Source organism: Cydia amplana, chromosome 14, assembly GCF_948474715.1.
Source record: "Cydia amplana chromosome 14, ilCydAmpl1.1, whole genome shotgun sequence".
NCBI classification, from domain to species: Eukaryota; Metazoa; Arthropoda; class Insecta; order Lepidoptera; family Tortricidae; genus Cydia; species Cydia amplana.
This window is the reverse complement of record NC_086082.1, coordinates 8,785,109-8,812,956: the sequence shown is the minus strand read 5'-3', so window position 1 is coordinate 8,812,956 and position 27,848 is coordinate 8,785,109. Positions and strand designations below refer to the sequence as shown.

Genomic DNA, 27,848 nt, shown 5'->3' with positions numbered 1-27,848 from the left:
CGGACTGACAGACAGATAGACGGACATGGCGAAAGTATATGGGTTCCTAGTTGACTACGGAACCCTAAAAGGCAAGAATTTATGCTTTTGATATACGTATAGGTGTGTTTTGCCTTTTGTTACTTTTGTAAACAAATATGTAAGTTTATGAAAGAGAATAAACATCATATCATACGTTCGTGTTAAATGTACAACTGACTGCCTTCAATTGTATAGGTACCTTCGTACCAACCGCAGTTATCGTACATACGTAATTGTTCATTCATTCATAGCCTACCATTCTTATTTACACTGAAACTAAGTATATGCACAACATGACGTTCATATTAACATAACGGTGTTTACCTACAGCCGTTCGACAAATAACTTCCATTCTTCATAACATTATAACATGTAAATGAGATAAGAAATCTACAATATTTCAATCTATTGAGATATTTGTTAACTAGATAATCAATAATGTTTGTTTATATAACTTGGGAAATCGCAGTAAGATAACTTAGCATCGGATGTTAGAAGTGGCACGCGAGGTGAGGGCTGGGTGGTGCGCAGGCTGGTGCCGCAGCCGCAGTAGCGGACCGACGAGCGCACGCGCAGCTCGCCACGAGTTTCGCGTCGGCGTCGTGAGTGCTTTCAAATACAACCTTCGTTCAGTGCGGTATTTGTTACCTCCGCAAAGTGCATACCTATCTGCAAAATGAAGTTCCACATCAAAATATTTGGTAAGTAGACAATTAACTAATTATAATCCTCATTATTTAATGTTGAACCTTAACTAGGTCTAGGATTTGTCACAAATTATACAGATAATTATGAATTATGAGACAATTAGTGGTGAATCCTTCAATGAATGGGTTTATAATTGGACTTAAGCTTACGATTTTCAATGCAATCGTCAACTCAAGGCTGACAATTGCGTAAATGTTTAGTTTTTCTTTTGTACTTACTGAAAAACACTGAAAACAACATACATATTTAGCTTGTACGATTTCCTAGCCCATTGTTTGTTGATTCCTATTTTTATTATTTATATTTCAGATACTTAACGACGATTTGTTTGGCCTGTTTGAGGCTTAAATACCTCTGGCTAAGTAGGATCAACAAATTCAATCGATCGATCAAAATGCCGCAATGTATTGCAAATCGTATGCGAATATCGGTGACGTTTGGAGGGGGCATTACCTACTACCAAAAAATCCTGCTTTTGTAATATTTATGAATTAAAATAATCAGTGCAATCACATTGTCATGAATATTTGTGTCCGGGGTATAAAAACATGGTTAATTAGATAGATATTTTTGTGCAGTCGGATTTAAATACATATGTACTAATAATAAGATATGTACTTTGTAATATGACATACCTAGGTATAATAAGTAGGGATATACCTAACACAATTATTGCTACGAACTGCAATGGCAAGGGATAGAGGTGATAGAGGTATTCGCGAGAACTTGGCGAGAACATGTTAGCAATGTAATTAATGTTATTCGCGAGAATTTCTAACCTACACACAACTCAGATATAAATAACCTGATCTTTAATGAGTTTAACGTGTTCACCGTAATAGTGCCTTCAATTAGACTATTGTCGAATGAGCTGCAGCGAATTGCGAGCGGCGGATACGCGACAAACTTGCGTTAATGACCAGTCAAATGCAGCTTAAAACACTGCCGTTTTACTTAATAGCGTCATTAAATGGGCGTAAATAAAACGCACTTAGGACAGCATACCTACCTAATAAACTCGTAAAGCTGAGTCTAGTTCATTTAATTTAGACATTTACTAGCCGGGTAGCAAGTTTAGAAGGTACCTAAGTGACGTAGGGACCAATTGATATGAAAATTAATACCTAATGAATGAATCTGGTTTAACTAAGATCATAGTGACAAGTTGTCATGTAGGTAGATTGAAACAACACATTGAGATGTTATTGTAACATTTTCACTTAGAACTTGGTAGCACTCATTTACTAAATGGGGTAGTGTGCAGTGTGCACAAGTTGATTTGCATTTATACAAGGTGTCTTTTTAAACTTCGTTAACTTTTTGGGTATGGCTAAAATATAACTGAATGGCATACTTAGTTAAATTTAAATGTTTTAATTATATTTTTGTTTTCTTAAAAAGTAACGTAACGAACGTAAATTAATTGTTGTAACACGGGCATCATTCATAATTATTTAAATCCACCAAACAATAGAATACTATCACACATCAATGTCATTTCAAATAGGTATCATTCGTCCGAGATAGTACTTGCGTTTTGCGTTTAAATAGTAGCAAATGTATAAACTCATACTTAAACACTAATCGATATGTAAACAGGCCCTAAGGCAAGTTTACACATTCCTAGAAGCCTTATCACATAAAAAATTATAATGGAAGTAAACTTAAATATGGAGTTATTAGAATAGCGGTTTCCTTGAGAAAGTTACTTAAGTTCAGGAATGCACCCTTGAAATTAACGGGCAATAAAAAAACACCGTGTTTATTTTGTCAATGAAAGTGTTTTTCGAATATGGTTGTTGTGCAAATTTCAAATCTTGTTAATAGTTTCGCTTCTTGTTTTATTTCTATACGTACACTGTACCAGATACAACCAGACATAATCCAAAATTCTAAAAGTAAGTATTTACTATAACGCTCTACACCGATTGTGTCTTAATTGAAATCTAAGATGTGTTTAATAATATTTCAAAATATAAAATATATCTATCGTTCTCGGGAAAACGTAGGAAAAACAGTAATAGGTACCTACTTAGTGTAGGTGATTACATGATTAGTGATTACCATTGGTTAAGATTGTCACCAATGCTAGTTGAATATATACAAAATAAATCTATCAACATCAACGATTCTTTATTGATGTAATGTAACTCTAATGGTAGATATCGCTGTTGCCCTTGACTGAATAGTAAAATCACTAAATGCATAGTTCCGTCACGAATCCCCGGCCAATTCATCTGCCGAGCCTCTCGCTGACGTAATGCCCATAGAACGAATGTGTTTACCTACATAGGATGTGCCAAAAATACATATACATACAAAAATACAAGAACAATAATAGAAATAGATTAATTTTAAATAGAATTGAAGGCTGATCCCTACAACATACTGAGTCAATCTGTGTAAGAATTTCCTATAATATTTATTTATTTATTTGAAGGCTGATACAACACTGCACTAATTCAGCATCTACTTGTTATTAATGCTCCTGCTCCAAATTCAACACTGCGATTAAGCAATTCGGAAACTATATGTATAGATTTATAAATAGAGATAATTATAGTCAATCTCTAATAAAGCCTCTATAGGTTTATAATTAGTCACTTACCTACCACATATACAATGTCGAAACATTGACCTTTACTTGTGTAATATTTATTTGGCATCTAAAGCAAGGTAAGTTAACAGCCCGGGTCGCTTCCACGAACAAGAAGAATTTATTAATAAATTTAATTAATAAGCTAATGTTACCTTGAGTAGTCAGTACAGACTAGTAAGTCAAACGGCAGGGAGTAATAAAATGCTTAAACTCATTTTGCAAAGATGAGACCGAGTCGTTTCGCTCGATGAAAAAGTCTGAACAAAAAACAGGCACCGCAGTTTGTTTTTGTTAGCTTGACGCATGTCCTGTTTTGCAACGTCGTTCCTCAGTTTAGAATAATTGTACACAAAAATATGACGCGATATTCTGGATCAAAAGTATGCCTATTCTGCGTTACACAGTCATTCTGTCAAGCAAAATATTTAGCCATAACAATATTAGATATTTGTCAGTTTTACATTAGTCTGTGCGGAAAGAGAATAGTCGAGGAATGTAAGGGAAGGGTGCCCATACATTTCACGACTGTTCTCTTTTCGTACAGACTCTAACTACTTACGTGTAAATGCCAGCCCGTGTACTAGCATTAGTATCAACAACATTTCCAAATCAGGCTTATTTATTTATAACCAGTTTTAATCAGGTGGGTGCTACTTAGCACTTAGTATATATTTACTTGTAAACTTCTATCCCATCAAAAACATTACATGTAAAAAGGTGCAAGTCTCGCAACGCTTTTACTACAAAAAAGTTTTGAGATGTAATGTGAAACCAAGTCGGTTATTTTAATCAGTGCCAGGGGGTGTTAAAACCGTATCAATAAGATATCTCTAATTTGTAATACGTATAATGACGTTATTTTAATGGAATGAATACGTAGAACCGTTTTTAGTGAAAATGATTTTTCTCTTGTTAAAACTAGTTTCCGTATCACCTTCAGTGAAATGCGCGTTTTCACTAGGTAAAACTAGTTTTCCGTAAAGCCACGGTGAAAATTAGTTTTAACTAATATTAATTTTATATAATTATGAAAACTAGTTTTCTGCTGCGAAAACTAGTTTTGATTGAATAATCCCAATTAACACTAGTTTTCACCGAGGCCTTACGGACGCCAAGGCGATACGGAAAACGAACTTTAAAGTTGGAAAAACGCGTTTTCACTAATTAAAACCGAGACTTTACGGTGACATTTTATCACCTTGATTCGCCTCTCATAAGAGAGCAAGCTCTCATATGAGGCTTGGTCATAACCAAGAAGGGAGTTTACAGTGTATTACTTGTTTACTTATTATGTAATTTATCTATTACATAAATAATCTTATCCCCTTATCAATTTTAGCAACTGGACGCTCACTTCGATACTTCCAGATAAAAAAATATAAAAATATTCCCCCGAGATAAAAGGTTATTTGATAAAATAATTTGATTTGTTCCCAAAGTTGTACCACTCCAAGAGTTACTTCTGACAATATTTTATTCATTATCTTATTTTTATGTAAAATAACAAAGGATATAGAGTTAGTGTAGGTATTATTAGGCACTTGACGTTATGTTACACATTTTACGAAAAATATTGTAGGAACTTAATCGAGGCTTATTATTTTTTGGCCATAAAAAATTTAAAACAGCAGCATTTATTAGGCATGTAAAAAAATATGGTAACATACAATGTTTCGGTAATAATTGGGCTAATATCTCTATTTAAGTATTGTAAAGACCTATGACTTAAATGATAGCTGCAATGACATTAAAATACAGCTCATATGATATTAATGACAACCTTTTATTTTTTTATACATTTTTTTATCTACCCGAAATTGGCGACTTAGTTGCTTGGTTAAATACGTGCCCTTAATTACAAATCTTGTCAACAACATATCTTCGCAAATCATAAAACAAGCAAGAAGTGTAAGGTAAGTAGGTTGCACCGTTAAGCGTAATTAGTTATTTGAAAGTCCAAGTGTCTGATCTGATCCGATATCTGTCATGTGACTCACATGTGCTGGGAACTGAAACGTAAGTGTCATAGTGGGACAGAAGCGCAATAAGCAGGCGTATTCCGATTTTAATAACAGGTTAAGAATTAGATCTGGATCATTTATGGCGCTGATCTGTCAGTGTCAAACATGTGTCAAAAGGGAATTTTAATTCACAACCTAATATCAAAATCCGAATACGCCCGGTTTTATTCTCCGCTGATTTTTATAGCGCTCATATTCATAAATATTATAAGTAACTCAAATGCAACATTATCAATTTTAAAAGTAGTTAATTTATGATATTTGCACTGCACAAAATGTATATCTATTCTTGATATTTTAATGAATTACCATGGCAAGGCAACCTTTTACTTATGTTGTTGTTATCATTAAAGCGGTTTCCGTGTTTTGTTTACTTTTCATGTGTCAGTTTTTTAACTATAAAGCAATTTTCAAGTTCGTAAGTCCCGTTGATGTCTTTTGTACCACAAATTCAAGGACAGGAATTTTTAATATAAAATTAAAATAAATAAATTCCAGAGGGGGTTACAATAGTTAATATCTTGATGTTAGGCACATGTGTGATACAACTGATAGATTTTGATAAACATAGTACAGTCGACGTCAAATATATGTTTACATTTTTCGCCTTATTACAAGGCAGTAAGGTGCAAAAGTGTAAATATATCTTTGACGTCGACTGTACAATGGGTAAGTATCAAGGAAGAAAACAGAAACTTGTTAAATAGTGTTGCAGGCAGCTACATAATAAATAATACATGAGCTTACTTATTGCCAAGACATCAAATGTTGTAACTTGTAACACTAATAAATGGAATTAAAACATATTAATAATACAGTCAGATAAAATCAGTGAGAAGCAATTCTGGTACTATAAAACAGTCGATTGAACAATAGTGACAACAAAAAATCGACTGAGTGAATCTAAACATGGGGATATAACAACCCCTGCTTCTTAAGAGCCAACAGGAGTGGTCATTTTTCCATACAAACGTACTCGACTGTTTCCTCCGTGGGTTTTGAAGCTAGAGCAATGTTTTTTTCAGCACAGATTAATATTGTCAATATCTGTGTCGACCCGTTTTGCTTTTTTTGATATTTTTGTTTTTAAAGGCGCTAGAGCCCTTTAAAAAATGCTCAAAATGGCCTAATTGACTATGCCGTAATGAGAGGCGTGGTATTCAAAACTGATATCAATCAGCCAAAAAAGCAAAACGGTCCGACACAGATAATTTCATAATCATTTAGATTTCCAAATTTGGTTACGATTGATTAAGTTTTGGAGGAGGAAACAGTCGAGTACGAAACCTCGATTTTTGAGATTTTTACGCAGGATTTTTCGCCTTGTCCTTATCGCACAAGTTTTAGGAGCCGCTTCCGTTAGTGAGACGGGTATATTTACCTAAAATATTTACATCTCAGCTCCAGTTTCGTCCTAATGACCTGGCGCCTCAACCAATCAATTAGGTGAACAGGAAGATACGCGCGCGGCGCCGGCGCGGACATTCCTGCACTTTCACCGCCGGCGCAACGCCGACGCCGATCGCGAGCCTTCCAATGATATTATATTTATAACCATAGATAGGTTATACTCATACTTGAGTAGCACAAAAAATACTTCCATATTTATTTTTGTGCCTACGAAGAAATCTGTTATTTTCGATTAATTTTCTCATTCCATCCATCTTTGTCACACTCGTTATTAAACATAAGGTACTCTCTTTCTCTTTCGGTGTGCGGGAGCTCGTTAGCACGTGCACATTTCTCGCTTGTCCAGCCGCGACTAAAGGCAACTTGTCTAATTTGTCACAAGTTAAGCGCTTAAATTTTGGAACACCTATAACCTATCTTGAGTTAAATAAATCATTGGAGCCTTCCAGACCCACCACCGCACCGTGTGGCACCGTTACGCAAATCAACTCATTCAATTAGACACCATGCCGCGAATGACTGATTCTGTTTAGCTACGTTACTGTTGCATTTGAATATGAAAATTCTTGCCGTGTTTTTAATCGAGTTGAGAGGATGAAAATCGCATACCGGTTTATATGCCCTTGACATACGAAAAGATAGAAAAAGTATAACCAAATGCACTATCAATTTATTAACAAATGTATCTCATCATTATCGATAATAGTATTACCGTCAAGTTCTTCCATAAAAATCGCCGCTGACCTACGTATATAGTTATACCTTTTATGAACGCATTCAGATGTCATACACCTATCAAGCAATCTGCTTAGTTAATTGATAAATACGCATCTATAGATTTTTCCTGTTAAAAGGAAACGGAAAAAATTTAATCTGAAAGAGCCTGGGTGCTTATTCTGATTGTAATACCTAACAGGCTATGAATTTGACCTAGATTTGTTTTTGATATGATCTGTTAGCCGTCAATAGTGACATTTCTGATTGAAGAAATGTCACTGTTGAAAGCTGACAGTGATAGTTTGTTGTTGTTGTTGTTGTTATTGTTGTTTGTTGATCATATCCATAACAAATCCAATGCATAATTTATGCACTGTTATTGCACTCAGAATAAGCTTCCTGGCACCGAAGACTTAATAAGTTCTACGAGACTATTGAATTAATCTTTTTATTGAATTTAATTGCCTACAGGAAACTCGTTGAATTTAAAATATCATAATCATAACGTAGGTACTACGCATGTGTGTGTCTACTCAAGACGACATATTTATTTGTAATTAACGACTTAATAATTATGGTCAAGGAGAAAGATATTAACAAAAAAAAAACAACACAAATCGCCGCTATACTTACTCAACCTCGTATCTGCAACACTCATTTGATGACAAAAACACCCGTATTCATCACTGAATGAAAGAAAAGCGACATTTCCATCAAATGATTGTTGCAGATATGAGGTTGAGTAATGAATAGCGACGAAATGATGCATTGCATTTTTGCCCTATTTTTAGCATTCTGCATTCACTGTTCTTCGGTCAATACCCCGATGTCATCCATAACAAATTTACCTTGTCGAGAAACTTGTTTTACTGCTCGCTAAAATGTAAACGATGGTACAAGATGGTACTAAGAATCTCATTCTTGTCTCGTAACTGGATCTCTAAACAATTGCAATATATTAGAACGTATGAATTACCTTGTTGCTTCTTGCAATCATGGCCATGACAATGGGGCCTCAATGAGTTGAATCCTTTGTCGGAGACGGACAACTGGGAATTAACTAATGTCAGCTATAATATTGTTAAATGAGCAGTTGCGCAAAACACTTTAGCTATATGTTATTACGGTTCAGTTAGATTACCGAAGAGGCGAAGAGTATTTACATTAATTTCAAATTGTAACCGTTATAGGCAAATATTTACCACATCAGGATTTTTTGAGTTGCCTGTGGCTTAACCAAAGTTAATCTGATATGGTAAAACTTTGCTGCAGCACTACTTCACGGTTTTTTTTTATTGTAAGCATTAAGCAGATAATGTAACCGTTCTAAAACACACCTACATAGGGTGATACGCATGACATCAAATGGCGACAATGCTTCATGCTGTATATGTCGGCGGCAAATCGTAAAATCGGGCATATCGAGATATTCCTAGGCATATCATGAAACGCCGCCATTTCATGATCTGACTAAGATTAACCCAGGCGTATCACGATCTGCCTTATAAAAGAGGCGGCAGATCGGTCAGGCCAATGTATTCGTTGATATTCCTAGCTTCATACCGGGCGCATCGTAAAATAATTGATGAGATATTCCTAGGCATATCATGAAACGCCGCCATTTCATGATCTGACCAAAATTAACTCAGGCATATCACGATCTGTCTTATAAAAGATTCGGCAGATCGATGGGAGCAATGTATTCGTCGAATTGCTAGCTTCATTCATACCGATAATTGCATTTTTTGCCACTGGTGGCGCTGCATTCTATATGGCGCTGCGTCCGAGCCAGTGTTGCCAGATCGTATCTTTTAATACAAGTTTACGTTCCTTTTGAGCCTTGAGGTTTGCTCGATATGGCTGGTGGTCGCTAGGCAGATCATGAAATTCCGGCGTTTCATGATCTGCCTAGGAATATCACCCCTTGAGGCTTGCACGATATGGCTGGTCGTCGCTAGGCAGATCATGAAATGCCGGCGTTTCATGATCTGCCTAGGAATATCATCCTTTGAGGTTTGCACGATATGGCTGGTCGTCGCTAGGCAGATCATGAAATGCCGGCGTTTCATGATCTGCCTAGGAATATCACCCCTTGAGGTATGCACGATATGGCTGGTGGTCGCTAGGCAGATCATGAAATGCCGGCGTTTCATGATCTGCCTAGGAATATCACCCCTTGAGATATGCACGATATGGCTGGTGGTCGCTAGGTAGATCATGAAATGCCGGCATTTCATGATCTGCCTAGGAATATCACCCCTTGAGGTTTGCACGATATGGCTGGTCGTCGCTAGGCAGATCATGAAATGCCGGCGTTTCATGATCTGCCTAGGAATATCACCCCTTGAGGTTTGCACGATATGGCTGGTCGTCGCTAGGCAGATCATGAAATGCCGGCGTTTCATGATCTGCCTAGGTATATCATCCATTGAGGTTTGCACGATATGGCTGGTGGTCGCGCTAGGCAGATCATGAAATGCCGGCGTTTCATGATCTGCCTAGGAATATCACCTCTTGAGGTTTGCACGATATGGCTGGTCGTCGCTAGGCAGATCATGAAATGCCGGCGTTTCATGATCTGCCTAGGTATATCATCCATTGAGGTTTGCACGATATGGCTGGTGGTCGCGCTAGGCAGATCATGAAATGCCGGCGTTTCATGATCTGCCTAGGAATATCACCCCTTGAGGTTTGCACGATATGGCTGATGGTCGCGCTAGGCAGATCATGAAATGCCGGCGTTTCATGATATGCCTAGGAATATCACACCCTACTTATTTGATATGCCTAAACGTCGCTAGGCAAATCGTCAAACGTTGATGTTTGAACGATATGGCTGGTAGTCGCTAGTCAGATCATGAAATGGCGGCGTTTCATGGTATGCCTAGGAATATCTCGATATGGCCGATTTTACGATCTGCCTCCGACATATACATGTAGAAAGAACTGTAAACATTATTTAGTTAATCAACTAGTTAAAAGTAGGTATTAGTAAAAATATTTTTTGTTTACAATACCTGATTATCTAAATTCGCGAAATTGAATAAATATTTAATAGGTAATCTATGTATATTCTTTTTGTCAAAAATCTCTAATATAGGTCACCTACCTACTTACAGGATCAGATCTATCAGAACAGGTAAGTATATTAATAATTTTGCCTCTCAAAGAGCATGATATCCAATGAACCATCAAAATTCAGCACGACAATCTAAAATAAGCCATGACCGATTGCAAATGCAGATTGCATAATGACGAGTATCAACTATGATTCAATTTGTTAGGTACGTTCGGCCCTTTGTCAATACTCAGGGTCTTGGGAAATCGAAAATCATGATTTTGCCTCCCTTGCATATTCGAGCGAGTTTATATTTCTCGCGGTAGAGGTAGGCCTTCAGATTCCATTACAGATTCGACTTTTTAACTAATGGTCACTAATAGAAACTAGCAGGTCCTCACTGAACGCATATAGATATACCATGTGGATAAAAGGAGGTACTAGGTGCCTACTTTTTATTATGTAAATAATAAAAGTAAAAAGTAAGTTTCTGTATAGAAAACGGCTTGTTTTCTGCAATCAACTACAAATTCAATAATAACATATTGTGTAAGTTTACCAACATCCGTTCCGTTTCTTTATCCGTATTAAAAAATATATAAGGTGTATAAAAGATGTAGGTGCAATGCAAATGCACTTGCCTACAAATTTAATCAAACGATCGCGAATTGCTTTCAACCTTATCTTGTTCAAGTAGGTACTGTCAGAGGATACAGATCAAAGTAGATCGTCAGACTGATCGTCAGCTATTTGTTTTTAGAACTTATCTCACTTGTGTTTTGCACGTGTATTATATATAATCATGTAGGTAATAAGTATACATATGCATAAATCCTGCATATAGTTCGTAACTAAAAGAAGAACGTACGCAATGAAGTTAAATTAGTGGTAGGTACATAGGTACGTATTATATTAATCAGGGTGCCTATTAACTTTTGGGATCTTTCATTTACAGTACACAATGCATATTTAATTGCTAATAGGGTTAGTCATTTGCTTTGAGTTCATTAAACTTATTATTTATCAAAAAAACGAATACCTACTTAATTGTCATTTTTATAGCGTGACTGACTTATAGGTAGTTATTTATTATTCCATGGCCACATCGCAGATTTTTTATACTGCAAAATTAATTGATTAATTTCACTCGGTATCTTTAATTCCTATAACAATTAGTAGAGTACTCAGTAGGTAAACATCTAGTTCAGTTCAAGCGATATTTTCAATAACCGGCTTTGACTTTCGCTTCAACTTGATTTGTTTTACTCGTATACTGGCCACCTTCAAAATGTTTATAATTAGTACATTACGATACAAGTGCGAAAAATAGGAAATTCGCAACGAGCGGCGAATGGGCGATGGATTAAAACATGACCGAAGGGAGAGAGTGCAACTATAATATAATATGTAGAGTTATCCTTTTCGCTAGCGCTTTCTGGAGGCCGATTTTTGATTTTTGAGCTCGATTTCGTCACTCGAAATTCTGTGGAAAACGGCAAAAAACTTGAAAACTAATTTACGACCTTCACGGGATGGGGCGTGTAGTTGTAAAATTAGATTTACAAAAGGAAATATCCACAGAACTATATCGGAAATAACCCAAATAATTACACGTTATTTGTAATTCAAATAAAACTAAAAGGTTTTACGTTTTTTTCCTAGCATTCAAAATAACAGATGTCAAGCAGGTTTTAACATAAATATTAATATTTAAGTATAGATATGTGAGTGCATCGCACCAAGGCGATATTATTGACATTCAAATTGAAAGTTATCATCTGCGTATGTATTGACGCGGTACAGTCGAGTTCATATGTGTACATTTTTTCACCTTATTGTGATGGTTTTAGGTAAAAAAATGTATACATATTTATGAACTCGACAGTACTACTTTCAGGTTCCACGAGGTCGCCTACTTCAATTTGACCGCCAACTATTTGCTAAAACCAAATACGTGCTGCTTTTCCGCATTCGCGATGCCATATCGTGATGTTAACGCGAACTGACCTCAGTAACTAGGTAACTCTATTCAAATGTCCAAAAAAGGGGGTTCAATAATTTACGCGAAGACATTTATTTATTATGTTTGGAACAATCATATCGCAAAGTAAAAACGAGTCAATGAGGAAACAACCTTCAAGAGGACATACTTTATGAATGTGTGGTTATGTAAGTCGTGCATTTCAGCCAATAAATGACTAATAAAATAAATAACACTGCAGAGGGTTTCAAACTCCACAGGGGCTTGTGTTTTGTGTCTAAATCATGTCAGGGGGGCATAAAATCCTTGTTAATGTTTATGGAATAATTTTACTAGCTTTGTCTGTGCCATATATTACCTATAGTCATAAGATAATTTTACAGTAATAAAATGTTTTTTTTGAGTGTGAAAATATTGATAGATTTATGCACACCAGAATATTCGTTGCTAACGTTTTTTTAATACTGCTCATTGGTAACAATCATCAGCAAATTTTAAAATAATTAGGTACCTATTTTTAAAGGGTTCTGCCTATAGCTTATAGCAGAATTCCGCTAAAATAGGCCTGCTCTATTGTGAAGATTCTAGGCCGTACTTAGAGAACTCCTGTGAGTCTCGAACTTTGAACATCTTATACATATGTATATATTTTAACACGGTTATATATTTGAACACAACAGACTTGGTAAGGATTCGAAATATTTTAATCCGTTATTTAACGATAGTCAACATACAAAACAAAAATGTTAATACGAAGCAATAATCGCGTGAGTTAACTAGTAAGTTATTATAACTTTTTTCTACTCCCGTACTTTTATTTGTAATTTAAAGGATCGTGCACACACCTTTAAACCCCTATCTTATAGTTGTCAAGACAAGTCTTTAGTCTATTCCCCAAAAAAGAATTTGTGCATACACGCAGTATCTTTTTGACGATTTTACGATACTTCGTGTAATGACACTTAAAAAATATTGAATGAAATACAGTGTTGCCAACCTTATTTTAAATGTCATCTCTGACAAATAAGTGAACCATAGACATGTTTTTCTTTCATTCATTCATTCTTTTCCCGCCCGTACCCTCCATTTTTGCTACTTCTTGAATTCAAAGTAAGTGCTTGGTCGTAGAAAAAGTATTGTATGCAACGTTGTTTAACTGAGTCAAAAAATACTCGTGGCGTCTTTGTTAACAATTTTCGGCTTCGCCTCAAATTGTTACTCACGCCACTCGCCTTTTTTGACCTCTCTTAAACAACGGTTGCATAAAATACTATAACCTTAACAAAAACAATAGCACACGATAGGTAGTTGAATGGCGATTATTCTTTGTCCTAGATTTCGTGCCTGCGCGATTCAACATCGCCCTAATGATGTTCTTCGCCTGCTGGGTCAACTACATGATGCGAGTCAACATGAGCGTCAACATCATCGCCATGGTGCCTGACGACAACAACTCTACATCGTGAGTAAACATACATATACAGGGTGACATTTGAGTCGTGATCAGTAATATATTTTTCTAACTCCATAAACAACGAGCAATTTAATGCCCCTACTCTTACTAAAATCAGACAAGATTTTTTTTATTATTTGGTTATTTTTTGTCATTTATTTTAATTTTATAAGTGGATTTAGGATATTACAACGGCTTATTAAAATATTTAAATTAGTAAATTGAATCGCCTCTTTGAATCGGAACCGTCATTGGCATTAATTTTGTCATTTGTCCCAGTTAGAAATAAAATTTACTTAATTTTTCATTTGAAATATCTTACAAAGCTGTTTAAATACCACATTGCCACTTGTAAAAGTAAAATAAATTACAAAAAATAAACAAAAAAATAAAAAAAAAATCTTGTCCGATTTTAGTACGAGTAGGGGCATTAAATTGCTCGTTGTTTATGGAGTTAGAAAAACATATTACTGATCACGACTCAAATGTCACCCTGTATATGTTCTGTATTATTAATCTACATAGGTATAAGCAGATCAGGCGGACAATGTCGTAAATGGAAACAACTTGTATCATAGCAGATTATACGTAAATAGGTACCTATTCACTTTGCTCAAGTATGTATTAGCTTTCCTTAGTATAGGAAACAAAACCATCAATACGTGACAGTAAAGAATACCTATGACAGTAGAGATTTCATATTTTTCATGAATCAGATCTACAATGTAAGCGTAAGCGCCATTTTAGAACTGTAAGTATGTACTTTAATGAATGAAGGATGGCAATGAAAGTGTTACCCACATAATTATTTAACTTTGTACCAGTATAGTGATCCAATCATAGCAATTGACAAAGGCCTCGGCTCACAATGAGATATGGGTTCGACCGTGGCCATGCACGTGACGATTTTTAACGTAAGTATATTCAGTAAAAGTATCGCTTGAAGGTAAATCGGTTATCACTGGAACAGTTCCAAACAATAAAGGTAGCGTTCGCGGAAATTATAAAGTACATTTTCACAGTGTTTTTTTCCTTGTGAAGAATAGTTATTTGTACAATAAGAGATCAAAGTTTGATATTTCTTCGAGTGCTTATTTTGAGTCCCGTGCCCGTGAGCGTAGTAAGGGACTCAAAAGCGCACTAGATGTAAATAACTTTGATCTCGTGTAGTTCACCAAACTTTTCACCTCAGCAGTGAGAACATATTTGAGAACCCGAAAAATGTATTCCTTCTTCATCACTTACCTCTATTCACTCATGTTTTCTTAAGATATACCAACAATTAAATTTTCACCCCAGCAACTCGAACAAGCTAGGGTACTTTGCTACTTAAAAACAGTGAGCAAAATCGCATATTGCTCATTTTTCGCTCACTAAGTGAGCAAAATCGCATTTTGCTCATTTTGTCTCACTCAGTGAGCAAAATGCGATTTTGCTCACTGTTTTTAAGTAGCAAAGTACCCTTGTTCGAGCTGCTGAGGTGAAAAAAGATTTCCACTAATGTAAGGAGTAAAGTAAGTAAACCTACCTACATACATATTGGACGTTATATTAGGTACATATATTATTACTTATATTATACTAAGTATCTATGCTGCGTCATTATCTAAAACCAAATTTGCACTTTGTCTTTCATCTTTTCAATAGTCCGAGGCCCAAGGAAATATTGAAAACAAAAAACAATGCCTACCTATTTATTCAATATGTGTAGGTACCCTAGTTTGATTCATTTGTAAATATATCGCTCTCACCAATACATAACGGACAAGTTCGAGCAAAATACACTATAACTAATTTACATAATTCAGATAATTAAATTTTGATATCACAGTGTAAGTTTGAATTAGCCTCCATGTAGTCCACCCTATTTAACACTGTTGTCATAAATTAACAGGAACAGGATTTTTTTTATGCAAGTGCACTTCCTAGTACAGTCAAGTGTAAAAATATGGTTGCATATAACTTACTCAAAAATATGTCTCATAGTTTTTAATTCGCTGACATAAGAGCTATTGGGACATATTTTTGAGTATGATGAGTGCACCCACATCTTTACACTTGACTGTACCATTTCTATGTTAGGTATTATGTTCATTAACACGTTTGATTAGGTTTTTCATTAAATATTTACGACAGTAGTTCACGTGTTTAACGCTTAATGTTCTGATAAGCAATAGTCCCAAGCCGCGTGCACTGAGAATCTAGGAACTAGGACGAATCTGTAGATAGCTGTTAAGAAAAAGTGTTTTTCTTCTTTTGCATTTTTTAATTTGGTGTTATTACCTAAGCCGTTGTTAATACACCAGCGGGTCTCTATTGTTTCCCAAATAGTTTTAAGTCACAATGTATTGTTTGCCCGCATTTTCGTTAGTCATAATTGATTTGGTTAAGAAACGCGTCAGTTTTCAGGATTGCCATAAAACAAACCTTTCCTAACCTAACCCATCTATAGGGTAACCTGACGAAAATCCTGAAAAGTTAACGGTTTCAGTTTTATGACTAATGATAATATGACAAACAATACATTATGACTTAAAATCTTATGGAAAACAAAGGGACCCCTACACCAGCTATTTATCAAGTGTGGATTTTGCAAGCAGAACCATCATTTGAATCAATGCACTTTGTTGATACGAGTTGCTACTTGCTAAGTTACCAATTCAGCTCGAAGGACCACTTTGTTAATACAATTTGATATTTACAAAATTAATAACAACTACGTATTAGCAACTTGTTTTATCAGCTTTCCTTACGAGTAGGTTCTGTACTTTTTAGTTATGAAGTAAAGTACCTACCCATAAAGTGCACGTGAGGTTTCCTTTGGTTTACTTCTGAAGGTCAGACAGAGGTTAAATTTAGATTTAAATTTAATTAGTTAAACATGATACGGTTTACATCCTAAAAAATTTGATCCGTACCTAAACTTTTTCAAGATTATTCGCATTCAGTCTAGTCTAGTACTGCACGATACGACTTTGTTGTCATATCTTCATGTCTTTTTGAAGGTAAGAAAGAGAAAAATAGTTTTAACCAACTCATAACCGTGCCATACAAATAAACGGTGGCGATCCCTCACTAATTCCTCTGTATTTTTCAGAGTGAAGTCAGAATGCGAAGCCATAGTGACCGACGACAGCGCGCTGCTAGACAATACGAGTTCAACGATGATCACCAAGCGGCAGCTACGGCAGGTAAACGGTCGAGCATCATTGTAACCTTCTACAATCATTGTACGGTGCCAGTTAATTTCGACGTGACAATACCTACCCATTCGCTCGTAACGGCTGGGTTGTTATTATCATCGCCTGACGCAAACTAGTAGAAGTACAGTCACCACACGGGATTGTTACGCCATTTAGGGTCCTAGCTAAATTGGTTGATCCATACTTACGCTATGGAGTGTCCAATTTAGCTAGAACCCTACATGGCGTATCAATCACGGAGCGTGACTGTACTACGTGTACAGATATCATATTTATACAGGCTTCCGGTCAGTTTATACGGGCTGTTTAGAACTAATGTTCTACTTTAAACAAATTATTACATGTAATTTTATTTACATTAGATGTTTATTTTATTAAAAAAAACAAACAACAAGGCCTTACAACCATCTTACAGACTAACATATATGCATTTTATAAACTTAAAAACTAAACACTACGTAGGCGACAAAACGGTGTGGCTCCGTTGAATCGTCTGGTCTGATACATCGGATGATATATATCGGAGCGGTCAAGGCACTCAGAAATATGACACGCGCCTTATTGTCAAGGCGTTAGAGTGCGTGTTCAGATATTGTGAACACCTTGGCCGCTCCGATATATCTGATGGCGACTGTACAGTACATGATCTTTGTGGAGGATGTACAGTAACCTGCAGAGTTATTTGACCCTCCCTCTGCAAACAAATTTATATGCAGGGGAGGTATACCAGTATTAAAATTTTATTATTAACTGCTGCCGTGATAACAGTAAATGCAATTGTTTATATTGGTCTCTTTATAAAGTTCCTTATTTAAACGATTTTTCATGCAAGTACTGCATGTACGAGGGCAGCTACATGTCGTCTTTAAACTAAAGACGCAGAATAAATATATGTATATAGGTACCTACTTAGGTTGGCAAGCACTATGACGTTTACCTTACTACGGAAACAAAACTTAAAATTAGTCACTGATTCTCACCGCTGCTGCGCTGTGAAGACCGTTTATAAATTGAACATTGTTTAATTTCAAAATTTGTATAATTAGATCGTTCTTCTTTCTACTGACAATGACCTAAAAAATAAATATGTGAAACAAAGACGTATATTTGGTCACGCCAATTTAATTTAACTATAATATGTTTTGTCAACTTCAAACACAAAACTACTTATCTACACCTGAAACTACAGTAGTTTCAGGTGTAAGTAGTTATTGAGAAATACATATTTAGTATAGGCAAATGATCCAATTTGCAACGGCAGTTATTGCTCTACTAAATCGTTCGTTATCTACTTACACCATTATATGCACCAAATTTAATATATATTAATATTATACCAGTAGAAGCTAATAGTGCTTGTTTAAAATCCTTATGTAGTAATCTTAATAAAATAACCATAATAGCTAGCGCAACGATGTTGTTTTGTGATTACGAACTGAGTATGATATTTATACTGTATTATTAAAAATAAGATTGAATATCACAAAATAACATGAAAATGTTATTTTATGTATTACATGATGAAATGTTAATCAATTTCTAATAAGGGTATGTTATTGGACAAGCAAGCGCGAAGCGTGTCCGTATAAATTAGTAGGTACATATTTGGATTTTCTTTCAAAATGACGACGCTATGGGGGTTAGCAAGGTATTTAACAACAGCTCATAGAGCCACTACTTAGTTATTATGTAGAAATGAATGTTACTGACGACTAGAATATTAATGTTGCTAAGTACAGAGGTTGTTTTTACTATATTAGGTACATAAACGAGAAAACCTTGTCAATTTGCTAAGTAGTATTAAAGCTGTTTCAATGCAAAAAAACGAATTAGCAATTCAGTGTAAAATACTTGACATTAGTTTTTTCATCAACAGCCGGACGGCGTGATAACATTTGATTGGACGGCGCAGCAACAGGCCTATGTGTTATCGGGCTACTTTTGGGGATACGCCATTACTTGTTTGGTGGGAGGAACGGCGGCAGAGCTATGGGGGCCCAGGAAAGTAGTGTTCCTCACAATGCTACTCAGCGCCATCCTGACTACGCTGACCCCTCAAGCTGCAAGACTGCACTACCTGGTGCTGGTTGCGACTAGATTCGTCATGGGACTAGCCGCAGTAAGTAATTTGTTAAAGTATTGCGTACATCGTGTTTACTAACCGTACTGCGTAATGATTATGCAAATTAGAAAACACTTACTCGTTTATTTTATTGAGGTAAAGGTTTTTTTAAGTAGTGCTAGGCATGGAAGTCCATGAAATTAGAATGCCAATACTGTTTATGTTAGTAAGATGTGTAAATACTAGACGAGTATCGTAAAACATTGTAATAAAGTTTAGATGTCCTATAAGAGGACCTAGCCCGCATTTTGATTAGCATGTTAAGGTGTGCCAATTTAACGAATGTTTAACACTATTTTTTGACGGCATTAAATTTTCAAATCGTTTAATTTGGAGGTTACCGTTAAGGAAAACACAATGTGTTATTCCACGAACTGTTACAAAGTAATTTAAAGGTGTGCGTGAATTTGCAAATCACGCCACTGCGTTTAAGCTATCCCATTTCGTTTCTTTTTGCTGTCTAGTTTTTGCTTTAGGTACATAGATGCTTGCAGTTAGGTAGTTTTTTAATGAATAGAATATAATAGGCTCGCTTTATTTGCAAAAAATAAGTACATATTTGGTGTCCACAGGTGTAATTTTGACAATTTGTTGTTTATTCTGCTATATGTATAATAATAATACTAGCATGTAAAATTTACACAAATTCAAATTTAAATACGTAATATGAATGTTTGTTGATACCCAAAGTGCTACATTAGTAAATTTGGTTGCTGCATGGAATGCGAGAATAAATGTGATGATTTAATCCCTAGGTGTTTTTTGTTTAGGGTTTCCTGTTTCCCGCCCTCCACGCTCTAGTGGCGCACTGGGCGCCCCCCGCTGAGAAGGGAAAATTTGTGAGCGCGCTGCTCGGCGGCGCGATTGGCACAGTGGTCACCTGGTCGCTCACTGGACCTCTTATCGAAAACTTCGGCTGGGATTACGCTTTTTACATTCCAGGTAAATACTGTGATTTTCCTCATAGTACTTTATGGCTATGTTGTAATTGAACCTACGGCAACAATATTTACTGTAGGTATTCAAAACGCGTCAACACTTTAGAGATTCAAGGAAGACATTATATGTATAGGTTTACATAATATTACAACCGTTATGTACAACAAGGTATTTTGTAGTTTTCTACTATTCTATTTGCAATTTTATGAAAGGTAAATATGACAGATATGAATACATAAATGTAGGTAGTCCATTTCTCCCTGGTTTGATCGCTTAGCCTAATAAATTAATAATTTGACTATTATTCGATGGCTAAATAAGAGAGTAATATTTTAATAAAACAAAATAGCATTTCTTGGAAACTACAAGTGCCTTATATCATAAGTTAAATCTTGGAACCACTATCTTTTAATTTGTTTACTCTAATCTGGTTACACGGGCAAATCTTCAGTTAGTGTACCTCATAAAAAATATAGATACTCCTTTTACGCTATTTTAGTTCCATCCAGCGTTGTGTGTCAGGTATCAAAGGCAATAGTTTTATTAAAACAAATCTTTGCACTTTATTCACAGGAGCCATTGCTTTCGTTTGGTGTGTGACGTGGTGGGCGCTAGTGTATGACTCGCCTGTGCAGCACCCTCGCATATCCGACAAGGAAAAGAAGTACATACTCGAAGCTATCGGCGACAAAGTGCAGCAAAACTCACATAATAAGGTAAGGCACAAAAAAATCGCCTGTTGTATAATGTGCTAATATTCGTTTGTGCAGCATCCGCCAAGGAATACAATATTTATAATGAAATCTATCGGCGACCAAGGCAAGTAAAAAACATCCTAAGTCAAGGAGTAGGTACGATTGAATTCGTCTGGGTATGATGCAGTGACCACTCATGTACAGAGCAGCATCTGCCTAAAAGAAACATACACTAGAAGCTATCGTTTATCCGACAGCGTTTATCCGATAAGGGTGATAAGCGACCAACTGTATCAAGACAGAATATATTATAGTAGGTACTTAAGCTTACCACTTCAATCGACTGATTGTCGACAATGTCAACCCAATATGTCAATCGACGACAATCAGTGTGATAATTCCGAGTAGAAATGTCATACTCGTACATGCACAAGAAGGGCATGACATTTGAAGTTCGACGCGCTCTAAATATTTATTTTACTGTTGAATCAGGCGAAAACAAAAGTGTTTAGTAATGTTACATCCACATGAAATTATTTATAGTATTTGGGGTTTTCAGGCAATTAATCACCAGCTATAATTAATTATTTACTGAATATACCTATTCCCATTACACATAATATACCCATTTCAATTCGGCCAATTCAGTAACATACTGATTTTAATGAAAAGCAATGAATTATTGAATGTTGGAAGCTAATATAAGTACCTAGTATCCTTTTTTTAGTTTGGGTTTTTCGCACAATAAATAAGTTAGTAATAGCTAGTTTAACTATACCGTAGAATATAACAAAGGAAACGTTTTGTTTACGGTAGCGGGATTTTATTATCAACCAGTAGTTTCCAACGTGCATTAACATCAGTTTATCTGTCTGCTTTGTTTTATAGTGTTAACTAAGGCAGCGTTATCAAGTTTCTACTGAAAACAAAGCACGTAAAGTGCAGATATTGCTGTTGTAAAATGCTAATGTTGTAAAACCTATGGAAACATACCTGGGTACTTTTTGCTTGTAAACTCACGCAATTAAAGCTGACGAGATTTACCATAAAATTAATGATGTCTACTAAAGTCTATTTTTTTATTCGGTAGACTAAAATGACATTTCATAGTATGAAATGACACATGATGTTCATACTATGAAATGTGATTTTAGTCTACAGAATAAAAAAATAGACTGTACATATTTCTACTAACGAATATGGCTATGGATAGGGGGTTACACTTTTTGAATATTATTACGGTTGATTTATATTGAACTTTGGTCAAACGTTATAGGCACTTATAGGACATTAAGATATAAGGGCATAGTTAGATCTATGAAATGTATACCTTTTTTTTCCATATTAGGTACATGAATAGGTGCCTTGTAAATATTGAGAGTTCATTGGTACAGGTTGGAACGTTATATGTCCTTTTACTCAATAATAAAATGTATATTTTGGTAACTTTGATTATTTATTTCGCTACAGGTCGTACCCCCATTCAAGAGCATTCTCACCTCATTCCCATTCCTAGCGATGGTCATTCTTCACTACGGGAGCAACTGGGGCCTATACTTCGCGATGACCGCTGCACCCAAGTTTGTGTCGAGCGCGCTGGGCTACAACTTGACGTCCACTGGCACACTGGCGTCACTACCGTACCTCGCTAGAATGATCTTCTCATTGGTCTTCGGAGCTATCGGTGACAGGTGAACAAATGAATACCTACTATCATAGAGAAAAAAATACATAGAGTGCCCACTCCATACATCAGTTTTAGTACCAAAAAACCTATTAGCATCTAGCATCAAGTAGCGGAACTATCAGTACTGCTACTTGACAATAGATGTAGCACCGACCGGAAAGTCTTATGCTGTTGAGATAAGACTTTCCGGTCAGTGCTACATCTATTGTCAAGTAGCAGTACTGATAGTTTCGCTACTAGATGCTAGATGTAGACACTGAAATCAATAGTCTGAACTGATGTATGGAGTGAGCACTCTTGTCTTACTATATTTCTCTATGCTACTATCGACTATAATTAAGTCCATTATGTAAAACTATGTTTAGAAGTTGTGCATGATGATTCATCATTTACGAAAAATTTACATAGGTACCTAACTACCAATCAATCAATCAATCAATCAAATATTTATTGTTGGTCATGAGTTACAGAGATGTTATTCTAATGTACAACGGTCTTCATGTCCTGCCTCAGAGAGGCGGACAATATGCGTACTTAATTCTAAAGGAGATCAATTATGTAAATATATTAATTTACGCTACACAATCATTTTTCGAATAACATTTTGAAAGAAATTAAAATTAGTTGCAACAGCCTGACTGCCTAAAATTATTAGACTTCGTTATATCAGTCCTAAGATTCTACTTCATCATATATTGACAAAAGTTAACTAAATATTACGAGTCGGTACACTGTATTTTAGCAGTTGAGTATTATTTATAGTACTATTATTAGTACCTACGTATTGTAACATAATATATGCCTACTTATATATATGCACAGCTGTAAATCGCTGTTTTTGTTTGCTTGGTAGTCATACCTACCTAGTCATATGACTAATAGTTCTTTTAAACAAGTCCTTACGGTTTTGTCTACTTGTACCAACAGAAATGTATTGTAAAAGAAAAGTAAGACACATTTGTATTTTATAAAACATGACTAAGTATATAGTAGTATTTCTAGAGGGTACTTTCAGTTTACAATATAGGCAAACCGATGGTTATTTATGGAATCGGGGGTTAAATATCAGAATGGAAATTAGACAATCGAACCGAATTTACGTCAAAAAATTTAAAAAACGTGCTGAGAGAGTAAAAAATGCCCTAGCGCCGATACGTATCCCTTCCAACCCGCTTTGTAGATAAACGATAAGACTTTCAGATCATGAGAAATCAAAATACTTTGGTTTCTTCATAGACTAGGTACTACGATCGTTAACAAAACAAAACAGGAAATACCATAACATGTAACATTGTAAGTAAGTAATATGACATGTACTAAAATGCTCTTGCTCAGAGTTCAACAAGTATATACCGTAATCAGGAATTCCATATTTGGTGTTACCTACTTGCGTTTATTGCACTGAAGGTTACAATCTTAATTCCTTTACAGAATCGTGAAACAGAACGTGGTGTCCACAACGTTTATGAGGAAGTTCTTCTGCCTATTTTCCCATGTGCTGCCAGGGCTCCTACTCATCGCCCTTGGCTACACTGGCTGTGCGCCCGTCCTCTCTGTCGCACTCATCACCTTCTCCATGGGCTCGAACGGGGCAGCAACACTCACAAACCTGGTGAACCACCAGGACTTGGCTCCGAATTTCGCAGGAACGTTGTATGGAATTGCGAACGGAATCGGAAACACAGCGGGATTCGTAACTCCACTCGTCACGGCGCATTTCACTAAGAGCGGGGTAAGGTTATTTTGTGCAACATTCCTTTTTTCTACCACTAGAATTTTTTCTACGTGTGGTCTTGTAAATAACTAAAACGCAATCTATCAGATGACTATAAGACATGACCTGACCTGAATAAGAGCATAGAGAAAAAATACATAGATTGCTCACTCCATACATCAGTTTTAGTACCAAAAAGACTATAATTAGCATCTAGCATCGAGTAGCGGAACTATCAGTACTGCTACTTGACAATAGATGTAGCACCGACCGGAAAGTCTTATGCTGTTGAGACAAGACTTTCCGGTCGGTGCTACATCTATTGTCAAGTAGCAGTACTGATAGTTCCGCTACTCGATGCTAGATGTAGGCACTGAAATTAATAGTCTAACTGATGTATGGAGTGAGCACTCTTGTCTTACTATATTTCTCTATGATAAGAGCCACTATTGGCCGGAAAAAGCCGCCGATAGCCGCCGATACCCGTGTGTGACACATAGAATTAGATGAACAAGAACAACTGTCAATCTTCAAAAGTGTGACCAAAAATGAAATGCAAGTGTGTGCGTAAATTGTCTATGTGAGATCAAAAATAGTGATGTCAAGTTACAACATATTAATAATCTGTCGATGTTTGATTGCTTTATCGACTACTTTTTCAAATGTGTTATTTTAAACGTTAAAATTCTACGACATTAAGACGTATAAATAACACTTGCACTTGTGCTATCAAAATCCTTGCAGATTCGCTCGGAATATCATAAATCCTCTGAAATTAGTATTTGCTTGGATTATTTGGCCCTGTGACACTGCAACCCGGCACACTACAAGACACCATCTTCACTGAATTACTTTATTTAATACTTTTCGTCCTAATCCGTGTATATTTTTCAATTTGAAAATTACCGTGATACGCTCTTGGCCGTCAGCGGTCGTCGTCAAACTCAAAAGTGGTTACGTTTTCTCATTGGTAGTCTGAGTCTTTCGCACTCATGGGATGTTCATATACGTGATGGCTTCCCTTTCGCACACTTAAGCTGTCTGTCAAGCGCGAGCGCGGATTCTAGGTCTAGGTCTAGGATACATAAGTATTGAAAGTCATAATGTAATGATTGTTAGATTACCATTAGTCATAATTCTGAAACCGTTAACTTTTCAGGATTTTCGTAAGGTTATCCTACAGACAGGTTAGGTTAGGTTTGTTTTTATGGCAATCCAGAAAAGTTACGCATTTCTGGGAAAAATCAAATTATGACTAACGAATATGCGGACAAACAAAAACAAACAAAACTTTATGGGAAAAATAGAGACCCGAAAGTGCCATATAAGTATATCTAATTCAGCTGTTAAAATCCAATCAATATTCATTTAACGGCGAACGTTGTATGTACCACTCATTTGGCTATTTAATTACATTTTTTTCTCATTAATTTAATTGATTCGAATACCTAAGCTATTAGTAAGATATTAAATAACTACTAATACTTACTAAATGACTACCTAAATTAATTAATTGTACACAAAAACCTTAGGCACGTTCAATCTACACTAGAGCGCGTAAATGAGTCGTTAATTACATAATTAATATTATCCTATATGTTGCTCTTAATTATACCTACATCCTAAAAAAAGGGTAAGGCCATGTTGGGTAATAGGAACATATTTTATTTTGCTCGTGGCACGAGGAACAGAACCTATCTGAATTTCCTTACCTGTTTAGTGTGCTAATATAATAAAATAATAATTTTACCCTAATTAACATCCTGAACTTCGCGATGTTAGTATTACCTCACTCGGCGTGAAAATAGAGATAATAGATTTTCTTCGATAGCACCAACACAAACGTAATAACTTCTCATCGTTAATTGTTTGTTCATATAATCGATCAATTGTTAGCTAATAATAATTGTATAATTACAGAATGGCTTCTCGGAATGGCGGCCGGTGTTCATGACCGGAGCATCGCTCTACATCGCTTCTGCAGTTTACTTCATCTTGTTTGGGACGGGAGAAACGCAGGAATGGAATTATGTACCTGTAGTTGAAGAGGACGAGAGAGATAAAAGACCGAGCGCAAATTCAACTGACACCACTGTTACGATCCCTGTTAAATCGTAGATTTTAGTTAAAGAATAAATAGTGACTTTCTAAGTGATGTTATGCATTATTCGTAATGAAAACATGTCTGTAAGGCTGTATTACAGAGCAGATGATGACAAAAAATTATTAGAATTTGAGGATACTCTAGGGAATAGAGTATTACGTAGTTTGTACAACCGCCTCAAAGTTACATAGATTAATTTACAAGAACTGTCGCTGTATGCCAACGAAAGTACTTTTGATACTTGTTATATTTCCTTCCAGCTGTTATCATCAATTTGGGAACATAAACAACTTGTCGTTTTTACCAGTTTAGCACGATTAAAGTACCTATCGCCTAAGCTATAAAGAATTATTTTGGTAAAAAATACTTTCATCTCAGATAATTGTAACCATACATACCTACTTATAATTGAATGACTTGATGAATCTACTATTGAGTTAGAAAGGTGACAGAGATATCCACTTTGTATTTGACTACTGTACAGAATTTCTCTCATTAAAAACAGCTGAAAACAACAGTCCGAGACTTCGATTGTGGAAGAAGATTGGGGATAATAATAAGTAAGTATAGGGTTGATATAGATCATTGATATAGATATATTTATCATTGTATCTAGCTTAGCTTCGTTTACATAGGTATTGAGAGTATTTATGGTAATTCGTAAGCTAATGAATAGACCATTAAGTACATTACTTAAACCTAATTATATAAGAGAACTATTAGACTTTGTTACTGGAGTTCAGAAATAATAAAAAGGTAGAAGAATGTATTGATTAAAATGTTGTGTAATTTAAAACCGGCTGCTCTATTAGTCGTCTTTATTAAATTATTAAGTAGGTATTTATGATGAGCTCTTTTGGTCTTCGTTATATTTTTGTTCGATATTAACCTTTTGGATGCCAATGACCGATATATCCGCACCGTAGGTTCAACGCCAAAGACTGATTAATCGGTCACATATCACAGAGCAACATAGACCTACGTGCATATGCATAAAGTTCAATTTCAGTTTGGACACTTCGGTGACGTGGCGTCAGCGAGACAGCTTTTGTGTTTGACACAGCGTCGAAAAGGTTAAATAATAATAAAACATTGTATATGAATTAAACACAAATAGGGTTCAAGCATATAAACCTAACCCACAAATGCTGTAAGCTGAAATTTTATGTTATGACTGTGGAAATATTTATACGACTGTGATGAATTAAGCTTGCACGTAAATGTAAATTATTTTTTAAATAAATATTATTGACTATAACTTTGTTTTGTTTTTTTCGTTAACTGTAGCCGTACCACGAGTTGACACTTGACGAGTAGACTCGATCGTAGTTCGTCCCACTCGTACTGACGTATTGGTGCGATAGGTGCGAAATCGCTGCCAACATAACTTTGGTCTAACTCTAGCAAATGTATGTA

General features: G+C 35.7%; 1 protein-coding gene across 1 annotated transcript; it reads left to right on the top strand.

Annotated features, from left to right (window-relative positions):
* Positions 1 to 548: 548 nt before the first annotated feature.
* LOC134654089 (uncharacterized transporter slc-17.2-like) lies at positions 549 to 26,479 on the top strand. Its single transcript, XM_063509509.1, has 9 exons — positions 549 to 722; positions 13,851 to 13,977; positions 17,066 to 17,159; positions 19,048 to 19,290; positions 20,064 to 20,235; positions 20,806 to 20,948; positions 22,398 to 22,618; positions 24,046 to 24,346; positions 26,249 to 26,479. The coding sequence occupies exons 1-9, from the start codon at positions 698 to 700 to the stop codon at positions 26,444 to 26,446; spliced, it is 1,524 nt and encodes a 507-aa protein (XP_063365579.1). The 5' UTR covers positions 549 to 697; the 3' UTR covers positions 26,447 to 26,479.
* Positions 26,480 to 27,848: the final 1,369 nt, after the last annotated feature.

Bases quoted from the DNA above. Each gene is read 5' to 3' on its own strand.
- LOC134654089 (XM_063509509.1), top strand. From the start codon at position 698: ATGAAGTTCCACATCAAAATATTTG. The intron at 13,978-17,065 runs GTGAGTAAACAT...TGTATTTTTCAG, and splicing joins GACGACAACAACTCTACATC to AGTGAAGTCAGAATGCGAAG. The intron at 22,619-24,045 runs GTGAACAAATGA...ATTCCTTTACAG, and splicing joins TTCGGAGCTATCGGTGACAG to AATCGTGAAACAGAACGTGG.